Genomic DNA, 17,743 nt, shown 5'->3' on the forward strand with positions numbered 1-17,743 from the left:
ACATTTCATAAAGATGTGATGCCATTTGATCCATTTAATGATCACAGCTCTTAATGATGTGTTAATGCTGGACACTTATATCGCAGTAACGATAATACTATGATTTATTGTGAAGCCCAGATCCCCAGAGTCACTGGCATTAAACTTTACTCCAGAGAAGGAGTGTGTGTGTGACAGAGACAGACAGAGAGACAGACAGATAGACAGCTACAGAGAGAAAGACAAGAGAGACAGCGAGAGAGAGAGAGAGAGAGAGAGAGAGAGAGAGAAACAGACAGAGAGAGAGAGAGAGACAGAGACAGAGAGAGTGAAAGAGACAGACAGAGAGAGAGACAGAAAGACAGAAAGAGAGAGAGAGAGAAAAAAGGAAAAAGCTTGCAGAGCTCTTTACACAATCAGGAGATTCTACAGTATCAACATTCCCATCTCAATCTGGTGGAAACTTTTTGACAGTGTGATCCAGCCCATTGCACTGTATGGGAGTGAGCTGTGGGGTCCACTCAGTGAGCACAGCTACACTAGATGGGTCAAGCATCCAACAGAAGCCCTGTATGCAGAATTCTGCAGAATGATCCTGAGAGTCCAAAGGAAAACACCAACCAATGCATTAGAATTAGGCCGATTTCCTCTGTTAATAAACATTCAAAAAAGATCTCTAAATTTCTGGATGCATCTGAAGACGAGTCCCAGAGAAACGCTGCAGTTTAAGGCGCTACAGACCCAAGAGCTGAACCCTGAGAAGAGCTCCCTCAGTCAGCTGGTTCTGAGGCTTAGTAACCCGACTAACAGCTCCTAACACACAGCAGCCTCACTCCAGCCCTGCTTTACAGCCCAGACTAAACATCAGTCACATCATCAGAAACAGTAAGAATGACTATCTGAAACATTGGACAAGAGAAATTAACACTCAGAGTAATTTAAACTGCTATCAGGCCCTAAAAACCGAATATGAACTGAAAGAGTATCGCCTGACTGTCAAAGATACAAAGCAGACAGATCCGGACCAAGTACAGACTCAGTGACCACAGCCTGGCCATAGAACGGGGCAGATATAAACAGTCCTGGCGGCCCAGAGAGGAGAGGCGGTGTGGTCACTGTCTGACAGGTGAGGTCGAGACAGAGATGCACTTTCTTCTTCACTGTGAAAAATATAAACAAACGAGGGAAATTTACACAAAGAAATAAAAAAAAAACTCATTCCAAATTCTGAGAAATGTAAAGAACTGGAGAAATTACGAATATTCCTCGGAGAGGGGCACTCAGCCCCCCTCACTGTCAGATAAGTAACAACATGCAACCGCCTGAGAGACAGTATGGTGAACCCCCCCATAGCCCCACCCTCCTGACCCATTACCCCTACTCAACTTACTCTCACCCCCCATACCCCTACTCTACTTACTCTCACCGCCCATACCCCCACTCCACTTACCCTCACCCTCCATGCCCCCACTCCACTTACCCTCACCCTCCATACCCTCACTTCACCTACCCTCACTCCACTGACCTGTTTTTGTTGTTCACTTCTACTGTTGTGATGCTTTAGCAGTACTGTACCTCACAGTCATGCTAATAAAGCTATTGTGAGAGAAAGAGAGAGAGAGAGAGAGAGAGAGAGAGAGAGAGAGAGAGAGAGAGAAACAAAGAGAGAGACAGACAGAGATACAGAAAGAGATAGAGACAGAGAAAGAGACAGAGAAACAGAGAGAAAGAGAGACAGAAAGAGACAGAGAGAGAGAGACAGAGAAAGAGAGACACAGAGAAACGGACAGAGACAGAGAGAGAGAGAGAAAGAGAGACAGAGACAGAGAGAGAGACAGAGACTGAGAGAGAGAAAGAGAGACAGAGAAAGAGAGACGGAGAGAAACAGAGGCAGAGAGGGAGACAGAGAGAGAGAAAAAGAGACAGAAAGAGAGACAGACAGAGAGAGAGAGGGAAAGGGACAGAGAGAGACAGAGAGAGATACAGAGAAAGAGAGACACAGAGAAACGGACAGAGAGACAGAGAGAGAGAAAAAGAGAGAGACAGAGAGAGAGAAAGAGAGATAGAGAGACAGAGAAAGAGACGGAGAGAAACAGAGGCAGAGAGGGAGACAGAGAGAGAGAAAAAGAGACAGAAAGAGAGACAGACAGAGAGAGAGAGAGAGAGAGAGAGAGAGAGAGAGAGAGGGAAAGGGACAGAGAGAGACAGAGAGAGATACAGAGACAGAGAGACAGAGATACAGAGACAGAGAGAGAGAAAGAGACAGACAACGACAGACAGAGAGAGAGAGAGAGAGAGAGAGAGACAGAGAGAGAGAGAGAGAGAGACAGAGAGAGAGAGAGAGAGAGACAGAGAGAGAGAGAGAGAGAGAGAGAGAGAGAGAGAGGTTCGTCAGTTACCTTTATGTTTGTGGTATGAAAGTTCTCGGTTGGTGACTCTCAGCCAGCGCTTCTTAAAATTCTTCTTCCCCAGACGCTTCTTCCCCTGAGCTCGCTTATGGACCTCTCTACAGACAGACAGACAGGCAGACAGGCAGACAGTTTTCACCTCATATCTAACTGGTGTTGATTCTGTATCTGCAGTGTTGAAGGACTCTCTCTCCAGTGTGGTGCTGTGCTAGACTGTTAGGATTAGTGTGTTGTTATAGTGTGTTAGTGTGTTAGGTGTTAGAGTGTGTTAGAGGGTGTTAGTGTGTTAGAGTGTGTTGTGCTGTGTTAGTGTATTACAGTGTGTTGTGCTGTGTTAAGAGTGTATTAGAGTGTTGTGCTATGTTCAGAGTGAGTTAGTGTGTTAGAGTGTATTAGTGTGTTAGATTGTATTAGGGCGCCAGATGTGTTAGAATGTTTTAGTGCAGTGGTTTTCAACCTGTGGGCCGTGGCACCCCAGTGGGCCGCAGACGTACTGCAAGGGGGCCGTAGGCCAAAAATCTTTTTTTTGCTGAGTATTTTTTTCTCCAATAAATAGATAGTTCAGCATATTTAGTTTGTTTATTTGCAAAACAAAATGTGTTTAGTTTGAGTTCGTTGATTGGTTTGGCATAGTACAGTCACATGACACGAAGCTGTTGTCTTGTGTACACATCATGGATAAATGGTTAAAGACAGGGTCTTTGACAACAAAAGACCCTGAAGCTGGACCATCTACAAGTGAAGCAGCCACTGTATCTCTTACTGAGAGAACCGAGAAAAGCAAGCATAAATCGAAAAGAAGAAAATACAGCAGTGAGTACCTAACACTAGGCTTCACGTGCAGAGGAACAGAAAACGAGCCGCTACCACTCTGCGTTGTGTGTTCGGAGGTCTTGGAAAATGAAGCGTTGAAGCCAACCATGTTACATCGGCATTTGGAGACTAAACACAGCGAGTATGCATCTAAACCTGTGGAATTTTTTGAGAACAAACTTAAAGAATACCAAAACAGGAAAAAGACCCTTGAATTGGCTTGCTCCGGAACCGATAATGCTAAAGCTGTTGAGGCTTCCTATCGTGTTGCGCAGCTAATAGCAAAGGCTGGAAAGCCACATACGATTGGGGAGAGTTTGATTTTACCTGCTGCGAAAGAGATGGTTAGCGTGATGTTGGGAGAAAAACCCTGCAAGGAATTGTCTACCCACCAAGACAACTGCTGAAGCTATTTTTGATGTTTTGAATGCATTTATTCTGTTGAACGGAATCGAGTGGTCCAAATGTGTGGGAGTTAGAACTGATGGAGCAAGGGCAATGATGGGACAACGCAACGGAGTCATCGCGCGTGTGAAAGCTGTAGCACCGCCGGCGACTTCTGTCCACTGCAGTTTACACAGAGAAGCATTAGCTGTCAAGAGAATGTCAAGAGACCTTAAAATTGTGCTGGATGAAGCAGTGAACATAGTTAACTTCATTAAGGCTCGGCCACTCCAATCCCGTTTATTTCATGTTCTATGCGAGGAAATGGGCAGCAGTCACGTTCAGCTTCTTTTACATACTGAGGTAAGGTGGCTTCGTTTGCAACTTTCTGCACTTCAACCTGACATTCACCACTTGATAGCTGGCAAACAACATCAGCCATCTCATTAGGTGAATGACAGATGCTGGAAATGTTTAGTTTCTTTTGTTGTGTGATTATGCAGTTAGTTTCACAGATCACGTGGATGGTTGCACTGTATTTGGTTTTAAACGGCAATAAAAAATATTCTGGGGGGCCGTGGAAAGTTTTGGGGTGGGTTAAGTGGGCCTTGGGTTGCAAAAGGTTGGGAACCCCTGTTTTAGTGTGTTAGAGTGTGTTGGAGTGTTTTAGTGTGTCGGAGTGTTTTAGTGTGTTGGAGTGTGTTATGTTAGCGTGTGTTATGTTAGCGTGTGTTGTGCTAGTGTGACAGAGTGTGTTAGTGTGTTAGAATGTGTGTTAGAGTGCATTACATTGTGTTGTGTTAGTGTTTTATTTTAGTGTGTTAGAGTGTGTTAGTGTGTTATGTTACTGTTAGTTAGTTAGAGTGTGTTAGAGTGTGTTATGTTAGAGTGTGTTGTGAGTGTTAGTGTGTTCTGTTAGAGTGTGTTATGTTAGTGTGTTGTGTGTGTTAGTGTGTTCTGTTAGAGTGTGTTCTGTTAGAGTGTGTTCTGTTAGTGTGTTAGAGTGTGTTATGTTAGAGTGTGTTATGTTAGAGTGTGTTGTGTGTGTTAGAGTGTGTTATGTTAGTGTGTTGTGATAGAGTGTTATGTTAGTGTGTTAGAATGTCAGTGTGTTAGAGTGTGTTGTGTTATATGCAGTGTGAGTAGTGACTCACCCCTCCTTCAGTACCACCGAGTCCTCCACTCCACAAGTCCCTTTACTCATGTTGGAGGAGATATCATCTAAAAACTGACCAGCAGACAGCAGAGGGTCACTCACAGCTCAGAGCTCAAACCACAGCCAAGAGAGGACAACACAAAATACTGTAAAGCCAAGAACACAATAAAGCCTAGAATACAATGAAGTCAAGTACACAGTAAAGTTTAAAACACTGTAAAGTTCAGAACACAGTAAAGTCCAAAACACTAAATGAAAAACATTGTAAAGTCCAGAACACGGATGTACAGAGCTGTGCAATATGATTAGTCGTTTAATCACAGTTCAATTGTCCCAAACGCTGTCTGATGGTTTTGTGGTGTCGGTGCAGCAGAACTCTTACCTTTTTAACTTTTTCTATACATTGATCTTCTAGGAATAATTTGAAGAAATCGTACATGTAGGACTCTTTAAAACTGGACTGCAGGAAAAACAGAAACACAAAGTTAGACAGACACTCAGCGTCCGATCACATTAACACTCGCGTCCGATCACATTAACACTCCACGCCCGATCGCTTTAACATTAAGCGTCCGATCGCATTAACACTAAGCGTCCGATCGCATTAACACTAAGCGTCTGAACGCATTAACACTAAGCGTCCGAGCGCATTAACAATTGCGTCCGAACCACATTAACACTCAGCGTCCGATCACAGTAACACTCAGTGTCTGATTGCATTAACACTCGGCGTACAATCACAGTAACACTCAGCGTAAGGTCACAGTAACACTCAGCGTACGGTCACAGTAACACTCACGCCTGATCACGTTAACACTCGCGTCCAATCACGTTAACACTCAGTGTCCGATCACATTAAGTCAGCGTCCAATCACATTAACGCAGCGTGCTATCACAATAACACTCAGTGTCCGATCACGTTAACACTCAGCATCCAATCACAGTAACACTCAGCGTACGATCACAGTAACACTCAGCGTACGATCACAGTAACACTCAGCGTACGATCACAGTAACACTCAGCGTCCAGTCCCATTCACACTCACGTCTGATCACATTAACACTCAGCGTCCGATCACAATTACATTCTCGTCTGATCACATTAGCACTGGCATCCGATCACGTTAACACCCAGCGCCCGATCACGATAACACTCAGCGTCCGATCATGTTAACTCAGCGTCCGATCACATTAACACTCAGTGTCCAATCAAAATAACACTCACGTCCGATCACGTTAACACTCAGCGTCTGATTATGTTAACACTCAGCGTACGATCACAGTAACACTCAGCGTACGATCACAGTAACACTCAGCGTACGATCACAATTACACTCTTGTCTGATCACGTTAGCACTGGCATCCGATCACATTAACACCCAGCGTCCGATCACGTCAACACTCAGCGTCCGATCACATTAACACTCAGCGTCTGATTACGTTAACACTCAGCGTACGATCACCGTAACACTCACGCCTGATCACATTAACACTCAGCGTTCGATCACATTAAAACTTGCATCTGATCACATTAACACTCACGCCCAATCACGTTAACACTCAGTGTCCGATCACATTAACACTCGGCGTACGATCACAGTAACACTCAGCGTAAGGTCACAGTAACACTCAGCGTACGGTCACAGTAAAACTTGTGTCCGATAACAATAACACTCGCGTCCAATCACATTAACACTCGGCGTCCAGCGTCCGATTACGTTAACACTCACGTCTGATCACATTTACACTCAGCGTTCGATCACATTAAAACTTGCATCTGATCACGTTAGCACTCACGCCCAATCACGTTAACACTCAGTGTTCGATCACATTAACACAGCATCCGATCACATTAACACTCAGTGTCCGATCACATTAAGTCAGCGTCCGATCACATTAACACAGCGTACGATCACATTAAGACTTGTGCCTGATCCCATTAACACTCAGCGTACGATCACATTAACGCAGCGTCCGATCACAGTAACACTCAGCGTACGATCACAGTAACACTCAGCGTACGATCACAGTAACACTCAGCGTACGATCACAGTAACACTCAGCATCCGATCACAGTAACACTCAGCGTACGATCACAGTAACACTTGCGTCTGATCACATTAACACTTAGTGTCCGATAACTGTAACACTCAGCGTACAATCACAGTAACACTCAGCGTCCAGCGTCCGATTACGTTAACACTCAGCGTCTGATGACATTAAGACTCGTGCCTGATCACATTAACACTCACGTCTGATCACACTAACCCTCAGTGTCCGATCACAATAACACTTGCATCCAATCACATTAACACTCGGCGTCCAGCATCCGATGACGTTAACACTCAGCGTCTGATCACATTAAGACTTGTGCCAGATCACATTAACACTCAGCGTTCGATGACATTAACACTCACGTCTGATCAAATTTACACTCAGTATACGATCACAGTAACACTCGCGTACGATCACAGTAACACTCGCGTCCAATCACAGTAACACTCGCGTCCAATCACAGTAACTCTCAGCGTCCAGTCCCATTCACACTCACACCTGATCACATTAACACTCGCGTCCGATCACAGTAACACTCAGTGTCCGATCACAGTAACACTCAGTGCCTGATAACAGTAACACTCAGCGTCCCATCAAATTAACATTCACATCCGATCACATTAACACTCAGTGTCCGATCACATTAACACTCAGTGTCCGATCACAATTACACTCTCATCTGATCACGTTAGCACTGGCATCCGATCACGTTAACACCCAGCGTCCGATCACGATAACACCCAGCGTCCGATCATGTTAACTCAGCGTCCGATCACATTAACACTCAGTGTCCGATCACATTAAGTCAGCGTCCGATCACATTAACACAGCGTACGATCACATTAAGACTTGTGCCTGATCACATTAACACTCAGCGTCCGATCACATTAACGCAGCGTCCAATCACAGTAACACTCAGCGTCCGATCACAGTAACACTCAGCGTCCGATCACAGTAACACTCAGCGTACGATCACAGTAACACTCAGCATCCGATCACAGTAACACTTAGTGTCCGATAACTGTAACACTCAGCATACAATCACAGTAACACTCAGCGTAAGGTCACCGTAACACTCAGCGTACGATCACAGTAACACTCAGTGTCTGATCACATTAACACTCATCATCCGATTACATTAACACTCACGTCTGATCACATTAACACTCACATCTGATCACACTAACACTCACGTCTGATCACACTAACACTCGCATCCAATCACATTAACACTCGGCATCCAGCGTCCGATTACGTTAACACTCAGCGTCTGATCACATTAAGACTTGTGCCAGATCACATTAACACTCAGCGTTCGATGACATTAACACTCACGTCTGATCAAATTTACACTCAGTATATACGATCACAGTAACACTCGCGTACGATCACAGTAACACTCGCGTCCAATCACAGTAACACTCGTGTCCAATCACAGTAACACTCAGCGTCCAGTCCCATTCACACTCACGCCTGATCACATTCACACTCGCGTCCGATCACAGTAACACTTAGTGTCCGATCACAGTAACACTCAGTGCCTGATAACAGTAACACTCAGCGTGCCATCAAATTAACACTCACATCCGATCACATTAACACTCAGATCCGATCGCATTAACACTCACATCCGATCGCATTAACACTCACATCCGATCGCATTAACACTCAGTGTCCGATCGCATTAACACTCAGTGTCCGATCACATTAACACTCAGTGTCCGATCACAATTACACTCTCATCTGATCACGTTAGCACTGGCATCCGATCACGTTAGCACTGGCATCCGATCACGATAACACTCAGCGTCCGATCATGTTAACTCAGCGTCCGATCACGTTAACACTCAGCGTCTGATTATGATAACACTCAGCGTACGATCACCATAACACTCACGCCTGATCACGTTAACACTCACGTCCAATCACGTTAACACTTGCGTCCAATCACGTTAACACTCAGTGTCCGATCACATTAACGCAGCGTGCAATCACAGTAACACTCAGCGTACGATCACAGTAACACTCAGCGTTCGATCACATTAACACTCGCGTACGATCACAGTAACACTCAGCGTCCAGTCCCATTCACACTCACGTCTGATCACATTAACACTCAGCGTCTGATCACAATTACACTCTCGTCCGATCACGTTAACACTCAGCGTCTGATTATGTTAACACTCAGCGTCTGATTATGTTAACACTCAGCGTACAATCAAAATAACACTCGCGTCCGATCACGTTAACACTCAGCGTCTGATTATGTTAACACTCAGCGTACGATCACCGTAACACTCACGCCTGATCACTTTAACACTCACGTCCAATCACGTTAACACTCGCGTCCAATCACGTTAACACTCAGTGTCCGATCACATTAAGTCAGCGTCCAATCACATTAACACTCAGCGTCCGATCACATTAACACTCAGCGTCCGATCACAGTAACACTCAACGTCCGATCACAGTAACACTCAGCGTCCGATCACAGTAACACTCAGCGTCCGATCACAGTAACACTCAGCGCACGATCACATTAACACTCAGCGTTCGATCACATTAACACTCGCGTACGATCACAGTAACACTCAGCGTCCAGTCCCATTCACTCACGTCTGATCACAATAAAACTCACGTCCGATCACGTTAACACTCGCGTCCGATCACATTAACACTCAGTATACAATCACAGTAACACTCGTGCCTGATCACATCAACACTCAGCGTCACATCACATTAACACTCACGTCCCATCGCATTTACACTCAGCGTCCGATCACATTAACACTCAGCGTACGGTCACAGTAACACTCAGCGTACGGTCACAGTAACACTCAGCGTACGGTCACAGTAACACTCAGCGTACGGTCACAGTAACACTTGTGTCCGATAACAATAACACTCGCGTCCAATCACGTTAACACTCAGCGTACGATCACATTAACACTCAGCGTACAGTCACAGTAACACTCATTGTACGGTCACAATATCACTTAGCGTACGGTCACAGTAACACTTAGCGTACGGTCACAGTAACACTTGTGTCCGATAACAATAACACTCGCGTCCAATCACGTTAACACTCAGCGTACGATCACAGTAACACTCAGCGTACGATCACAGTAACACTCAGCGTACAATCACAGTAATACTCATGTCCGATCACATTAACACTCGGCGTCCAGCTTCCGATTACATTAACACTCAGCGTCTGATCACATTAAGACTCGTGCCTGATAACAATTACACTCTCGTCCGATCACATTAACACTCAGCGTCTGATTATGTTAACACTCAGCGTACAATCAAAATAACACTCGCGTCCGATCACGTTAACACTCAGCGTCTGATTATGTTAACACTCAGCGTACAATCAAAATGACACTCGCGTCCGATCACGTTAACACTCAGCGTCTGATTATGTTAACACTCAGCGTACGATCACCGTAACACTCGCGTCCGATCACATTAACACTCAGTATACAATCACAGTAACACTCGTGCCTGATCACATCAACACTCAGCGTCACATCACATTAACACTCACGTCCCATCGCATTTACACTCAGCGTCCGATCGCATTAACACTCAGCGTACGGTCACAGTAACACTCAGCGTACGGTCACAGTAACACTTGTGTCCGATAACAATAACACTCACGTCCAATCACGTTAACACTCAGCGTACGATCACGTTAACACTCAGCGTACGGTCACAGTAACACTCAGTGTACGGTCACAGTAACACTCAGTGTACGGTCACAGTAACACTTAGCGTACGGTCACAGTAACACTTGTGTCCGATAACAATAACACTCGCGTCATGTCCGATCACATTAACACTCGGTGTCCAGCGTATGATTACATTAACACTCAGCGTCTGATCACATTAAGACTCGTGCCTGATCACATTAACAATCGGTGTCCGATCACATTAACACTCAGCTTCCGATCACATTAACACTCACGTCCAATCACATTAACACTCACGTCCAATCACATTAACACTCACGTCCAATCACATTAACACTCACATCCAATCACATTAACACTCACGCCCAATCACATTAACACTCAGTGTTTGATCACGTTAACACTCAGTGTCTGATCACGTTAACACTCAGCGTACGGTCACAGTAACACTCAGTGTACGGTCACAGTAACACTCAGTGTACGGTCACAGTAACACTTAGCGTACGGTCACAGTAACACTTGTGTCCGATAACAATAACACTCGCGTCATGTCCGATCACATTAACACTCGGTGTCCAGCGTATGATTACATTAACACTCAGCGTCTGATCACATTAAGACTCGTGCCTGATCACATTAACAATCGGTGTCCGATCACATTAACACTCAGCTTCCGATCACATTAACACTCACGTCCAATCACATTAACACTCACGTCCAATCACATTAACACTCACGTCCAATCACATTAACACTCACGTCCAATCACATTAACACTCACGTCCAATCACATTAACACTCACGTCCAATCACATTAACACTCACATCCAATCACATTAACACTCACATCCAATCACATTAACACTCACGCCCAATCACATTAACACTCAGTGTTTGATCACGTTAACACTCAGTGTCTGATCACGTTAACACTCAGTGTCTGATCACGTTAACACTCAGCGTTCGATCACAGTAACACTCAGCATACGATCACAGTAACACTCAGCATACGATCACAGTAACACTCAGCATACGATCACAGTAACACTCAGCATACGATCACAGTAACACTCAGCGTACGATCACATTAACACTAAGCGTACGATCACATTAACACTCACTGTGTCCCATTACATTAACACTCGTTTCTGATCACATTAACATACATGTTACACTAATAATTTTGAAAACAAAAACGATCGGCCTGTATTTCGGACAGTCAAATTAGGAAGACAAGCTACGAGGTTAAAAAAGTAGTGTTAATACTCTAAACCAACTGGTCAAATAAATTATACCAGTTTGCTTTTGGACAGGCTGCTCCAACTGCCCAGAGTCTGGATAGTTTTAGAGATGAGTGTCAGAGTGCGGGAGACATCCGGGTCCTGAGAGAGAGAGATACACAGAGAAAGCGAGAGATACAGAGAGAGAGAGAGAGAGAGAGAGAGAGAGAGAGAGAGAGAGAGAGAGAGAGAGAGAGAGAGAGAGAGAGGGAGGGAGGGAGAGAAAGAGAGACAGAGAGGGAGCGAGAGAGACAAAGAGAGAGAGAAGGAGAGAGAGATAGAGAGAGAGAGAGAGAGAGAGAGAGAGAGAGGGAGGGAGGGAGTGAGGGAGAGACAGTGAGGGAGAGAGTGTGAGAGAGAGAGATATATAAAGAGAGAGAGATACAGAGACAGAGTGAGAGAGAGAGGGGAGAGAGTGAGGGAGAGAGGGGAGAGAGGGGAGAGAGAGAGAGAGAGAGAGAATGAGAGAGAGAGAGAGAGAGAGAGAGAGAGAGTGAGGGAGAGAGAGTAAGAGAGAAATAGAGAGAGAAAGAGAGACAGAGAGGGAGGGAGAGTGAGGGAGAGAGAAAGAGAGAGATAGAGACAGAGTGAGAGAGAGTCAGGGAGGGAGAGAGAGTGAGGGAGAGAGGAGGAGAGCGGGAGAGAGAAAGAGAAGAGAGAGAAAAAAGAGAGACAGTGAGAGAAAGTCAGGGAGGGAGAGAGAGTGAGGGAGAGAGGAGGAGAGCGGGAGAGAGAAAGAGAAGAGAGAGAAAAAAGAGAGACAGTGAGAGAAAGTCAGGGAGGGAGAGAGAGTGAGGGAGAGAGGGAGACAGGGAGAGAGAGAAAGAGAGAGAAAAAGAGAGAGACAGAGAGAGAGGGAGAGAGTGAGACGGAGAGAGAAAGTGGAGAGAGAGAGAGAGAGAGAGAGAGAGAGAGAGAGAGAGAGAGAGAGTGAGACAGAGAGAGAGGGAGAGAGAGAGACAGAGAGAGGGAGAGAGAAAGAGTTCCAAACCCTTTATTATCAGTTCACAGTCAGTCATGATGATAACAAAACAAGAAATGGTGAGGAAACAAAAAAAACACACAAAAAGGAACATTGCACTGCACAGTTAGGTCGAAACAAAGCACGGTTCCCAAAAAGATGCATCACCTTAACAATGCCCCAAAGTGAAGCTCACCATCATTCACTGAGCAGACTATTCATACAGCCCCAGATCTCCTCAAAGCCGCCTAGATCTCTTTTGGTTGAGTAGAAAGTAAAATCAATGAGTATTCGGGTTTTCACTATCCTTTTGAAAACAGACACAGGGTCTGTGTCCCTGAGCCCCTCAATAATGCTCTTCCTGCTCACCCAGATTGCCATTTTTGCATTCCCAAGAATAAAGTTCAGCAGTTGACATTGCGCTTTATGCTTCTGAATGTACTTAAAACCCAAAATAAAAATTGATTTTGTAAAAGCTGAACTAAAACTACTGAAAACAGATCCTACAAGACAGAACAGGGGGGTTAGTCTGGGACACTCCATAAAACAATGAATCACAGTTTCTCTCTCACCACAGTGGGGGCACTCCTGGCGTACAGCTGGACTTAAAACAGAAGTAAAAGCATTCACAGCCATGATGCCATGCAGAATCCTTCACTGCAGGTCACCATAGGTCTTTGTTAACAGTGGTTTATAAAAAGCTCTCCATGACGGTTTAACATCAACTCCTAAGGCAAGCTTGGCCCGCCAAGGTGTATCAACTCTTGCATTTAGATTAGTTTTGTTAAGAACCATTACACAAGCTTTATAAAACTGTTTCCCAGTTGTTTGACCTAAAACCATGCCACCAACATCAAATGCCTGCAAAAGCTGGCCCTTACACTGACCGAGGTCAGGTGTGAGGCTCAGCTGTGGAAACAACCCATCATCGTCATTACAGTTTTGTCTACGGTGTGGATGAAGCATGACGCTTGTGATGGTCCGACGGAAAAGACGCGTGGGTACGTTCCAGGTTGGGGTGCAAAAATCGGTGTTTATTAAATCCCAGTGAAGAAACCAAACAAAACAAAAAAAAATTGCAATTTATCCAATGCCAAAAAGAAAAATATTTACAAATATATACAGCTTAATATGAATAGTCTGTTATTCAATTACAACTTTAGAGGGTTTTAGGCTTCAACCACGTTTCATTACCTCTCCCACCAGACTAGCTCATTCTGCTCCCTCTAGGGCTTTTATAGAGCTAAACAGGAAGTGCGCAGGAAAAGAGGGAAAAAAGTTTTTGCGCGGGAAAAGTTCACTATAAAAACTCAGCAAACAAAGGGTCCTGTTTTCCTCCCTGGCTGAAAACACGGCTACCTTCCTCTGGAGTCTATAGGTAAGTCTCATAGGTAAGTACTTGTTGCCTTCCCCAAGTGTTTCAAAAATGTTAGTTTATAATATGTTTCATTATATCACTAAATCAATCAAAATTTACAAATAATAAAACATTCATTTTCACCATTAAGTTTTGTTTCTTTATTCTCTGCAGGTTTGCTCGTTCCCCAGCATAACCACTCAATCAATAAATGCTATTTAAAAACAGTTTGTGTCTCTGAGTATGAAATGTCCCCATTACCTAGAAAGTTTTTACACATATGTACATTGTGGAGGAGGGCAGCTCCGTCACAACGCGCTCTTCTTCTGTCAGTGCTGCGTTCCATTTGCTCAGTAGCTGTGCCACAAACTGGATGGATCTGATCTTTAGGTGTGCAGCTACTGAGTTCAGATCCTTGAGATCAGGGCCTGCTAAGTCCACTACATCTCCTAGAGCTGCCCATTGCAGCACAGTGTCCTTTCTATTGAAGGATTCGTTCCCCCTGTCACATCCAGACGCGCCCTTTTATCAGAGGTTCTTTTAAAAGCCAGTATGTATAGGTTGTGACCCTCTGCTGTTGTACTTTAAAGTAACTAAGCACCCTAAATAGTTCATGATAAAAAGATGGCAGATTTTTCAGTGGTAGCTTCTTTGGATCCAGTAAAAACAAGGTTAAGACCATGTTTAGATTGCCCAGCCTCCGGAGTAAAATACAAGCCAGGGGCCTCCACACCAGGTTCCCTGGTGCAGTAAGAAGTCCTTGGAGGAACTGGAGACGGAAAGCTCCAGTTCCTCCAAGGACGGAAAGCTCCAGAGTCGACCTGTGACTTTTTCAAGGAGGCCTTCCCAAAAAAAGCTCATTAGTACAAAGAGAAAAGCAAAGGCTAAAAAAGCTAATCCAGCTAGCAAAATGGAGCCAAAGCCACGAAACTAAAGACCAAAACAACAAGAAAAGGACTCCAAACTCAAGAGCCTAATCTTCCCTCAACCCATCGAGGAAGACTGGGGTAAGAACCTCAACAAAACAGCTGAAAAAACATACATTCTTAATTTAATTTTCAACAGTTAGCTCCAGCGCTATTCCAGCTAACCTGAGTGTGTGTGATGGCTAAAGCAGCAGCAGGAAAGCTCCACCCCCTCGCTATAACTACGAGGGGCATCTGTAACTGGAGACAGATAACCATAGACAGCGAGGACGGCAATGCCAGCTTCCTCACTGTAAATGTTTATCACAATGGGACCATCATGTTCCAGGGCAGTGAGGCCAGTCTCAGCTCTGTCCAGCAGGACTTTACCTTCACCAGAGCCCTGACAGAGCCTGAGACTGAGAGAGGGACTGAGGCAGGGGAGAGGCAGAGCAGCAGCAATGCAGCCCAGCGACCGGGGGAGGGGAGAGAGGAGCAGACACACCCCACAGAACTCAGCCCAGTACAGGACAGCACAGAACCGCACAGACAAGAGAGCACAGTGAACCAGCTGAGAGAGAACCTTTCTCTGCAAGAGGTGGAACTGGTAGAACTCAAACAGCTGCTGCTCTCAAACCTACCATTCAGTGATCCCTGCCAGCAGGTTAGAGACCAGCTGAACCTGTTGGAGATCTCACTGCTATGACTGAGACGAGACATGCAGGAGCTCCAGCAGGACAGAGAAGTGCTGAGGAATGAGCTCACTGCAATAAGAGATGAACTACATCTCAGAGACACAACTATTTCCAGCCTGAAAGAGGAGCTACAGAGCCTCAAAACCAGCAAACAAATACTCAATCCCTTAGACAAACAGCCCACCCACTTCAAGCTACAGACCGCCCCCTTCCTGCAGTAAGCCACACCCTGACCAACCTGAACCACACCCTAACCTCCCTGCCTACAGAGTCACGCAGTGACCAGCTTGAATTACGTCCTGTCCAACCTGTCCATACCATGATTGCACCAAGCCATGCCCTGACCTTCCCAAGCCACATTCTGCCTATAGAAAGTCACACACTGACCAGCCTGAGCTACACCCCAGCCAGTCACAGCCACACCCTGACCAGCCTGCGTCCCATCATGCCAAATCTAAACCACACCTTGACCAGCCTGAGCCCCACCCCGCTCCAACTGAGCATCTCCCTGACCACACCAACACACAGCCAAAAACAAAAATGTCCAGACGAGAAGGAAAAACACACACAAATATCCCTGATGATGCTGACATCATTATTCTGATTGACTGGAAAATGGAAAATTCCCCCCAAGGCAGAACAGCTTTTCCCAGGAAGCAAAGTAGCCAAAGTTTGGTGTCCCAGGACCAGCGACGCTGGTCAGGACAGAGTAGCATACTGTGTAAGGAGAGTAGCACAGGCTGTCACTCAGGCCTTCTCCTCCACCAAGATCACCATCTCCACCATCCTACCCAGGAGAGACAACCACCCTGCTACCTCCCAGAAGATTAAAGCAGAAATCTCCCGTGGATGTGCATTAATGGCTAACGTACATCTGGCACATTCCCAACCTCAGCATCCACAGCCTCCATGACCACGTCCACCTGCATAAGGACATTGTAAACACCTTTGCTAAAACTCTGACAGATGTAGCTCTCGGACGCAGTCCAAGCAGCCCCCCAAGGAGCAACAGAACACCCAGCCTACACACAGCCAGACTACTGTACCCACCACCATCAAGGGAGATCAGCACACATGAAGCCACTCGTCACTACTGCCCCCTATCTCAAACACAGCAACATAGCGACTCCACACCCAGAGTAACACAGTGGACCACCCCACTGCACAGATACCCCAGACTCATCCCAGCGTCACGTCCACCAGCCACCAAACTGCGTCCACCACCAGTGCCCAGCCCAGTGCACGGAAAACCAGTGTCCAGTCCCAGCAGGCAGCTCCTGCGGCAGACCTATGCCTCTGCAGTAAAAACTCCAGCCCCCTCCAGCACTACAGACCTGGACGAGATCAAACAGCTACTCAACCTCATATGCAGCAGACTACTGAGCTAAGTGACATGTTCATAATTCATAAGCAAAAAACTAAAAGAAAAAGAAAAAATTCTATACGTATATGTATGTATATAAATAAATTAATAAATACACACACACACACACACACACACACACACATACACACATATATATATATATATATATATATATATATATATATATATATATATATATATAAACACAATTGTAATCAAATTTCTTGGTAACAGCATGTTAATCTATACACAGATTATCTTTCATTTAAACTGGTTTTTCTCCTTTAAAGCTATTTGTATTTTCTTTCTCTACATTTGAAGAATGAAACCTTTATCTATTTCTTCATGGAACATTCAGGGCATAAAGTCATCACTATTTGGATACAAAAGCAAAAACAAGGAATTCACAAACAACACAAATGACATCGACATTATAATTCTCCAGGAAACCTGGTGTAAACCTGACTCCATCACTCACTGTCTCACACACTATAAAGAAATCATCATCATCCCCTTTGTTAAACACCCTCATATCAAAAAATGTAGAGATTCAAGTGGAGTAATAATCTAGTATGAATCAGAGCTATCGGAATTCATAACCCCTTTAAAATTAGAAACATCACATATTTGGCTTAAACTTAAGAAAGAAATCATAAACACTCCAAAAGACATTTTTCTATGTGCAGTCT

General features: G+C 45.0%; 1 protein-coding gene across 4 annotated transcripts in view; it reads right to left on the bottom strand.

The window, feature by feature from the left end:
- The window catches only part of rasa2 (RAS p21 protein activator 2), a 127,761-nt gene that overhangs the window by 13,551 nt on the left and 96,467 nt on the right, over positions 1-17,743 (bottom strand). For all 4 annotated transcript variants that reach the window (XM_017686193.2, XM_017686192.2, XM_017686191.2 and 1 more), the window contains 4 exons: positions 11,786-11,872; positions 5,123-5,200; positions 4,739-4,812; positions 2,379-2,485 (listed from right to left, as the gene is read on the bottom strand). In XM_017686193.2, the coding sequence (XP_017541682.1) occupies positions 2,379-2,485; positions 4,739-4,812; positions 5,123-5,200; positions 11,786-11,872 (346 nt within the window). The remainder of the gene's footprint in view (positions 1-2,378; positions 2,486-4,738; positions 4,813-5,122; positions 5,201-11,785; positions 11,873-17,743) is intronic.

The sequence above is a fragment of the Pygocentrus nattereri genome, chromosome 7, assembly GCF_015220715.1.
Source record: "Pygocentrus nattereri isolate fPygNat1 chromosome 7, fPygNat1.pri, whole genome shotgun sequence".
NCBI classification, from domain to species: Eukaryota; Metazoa; Chordata; class Actinopteri; order Characiformes; family Serrasalmidae; genus Pygocentrus; species Pygocentrus nattereri.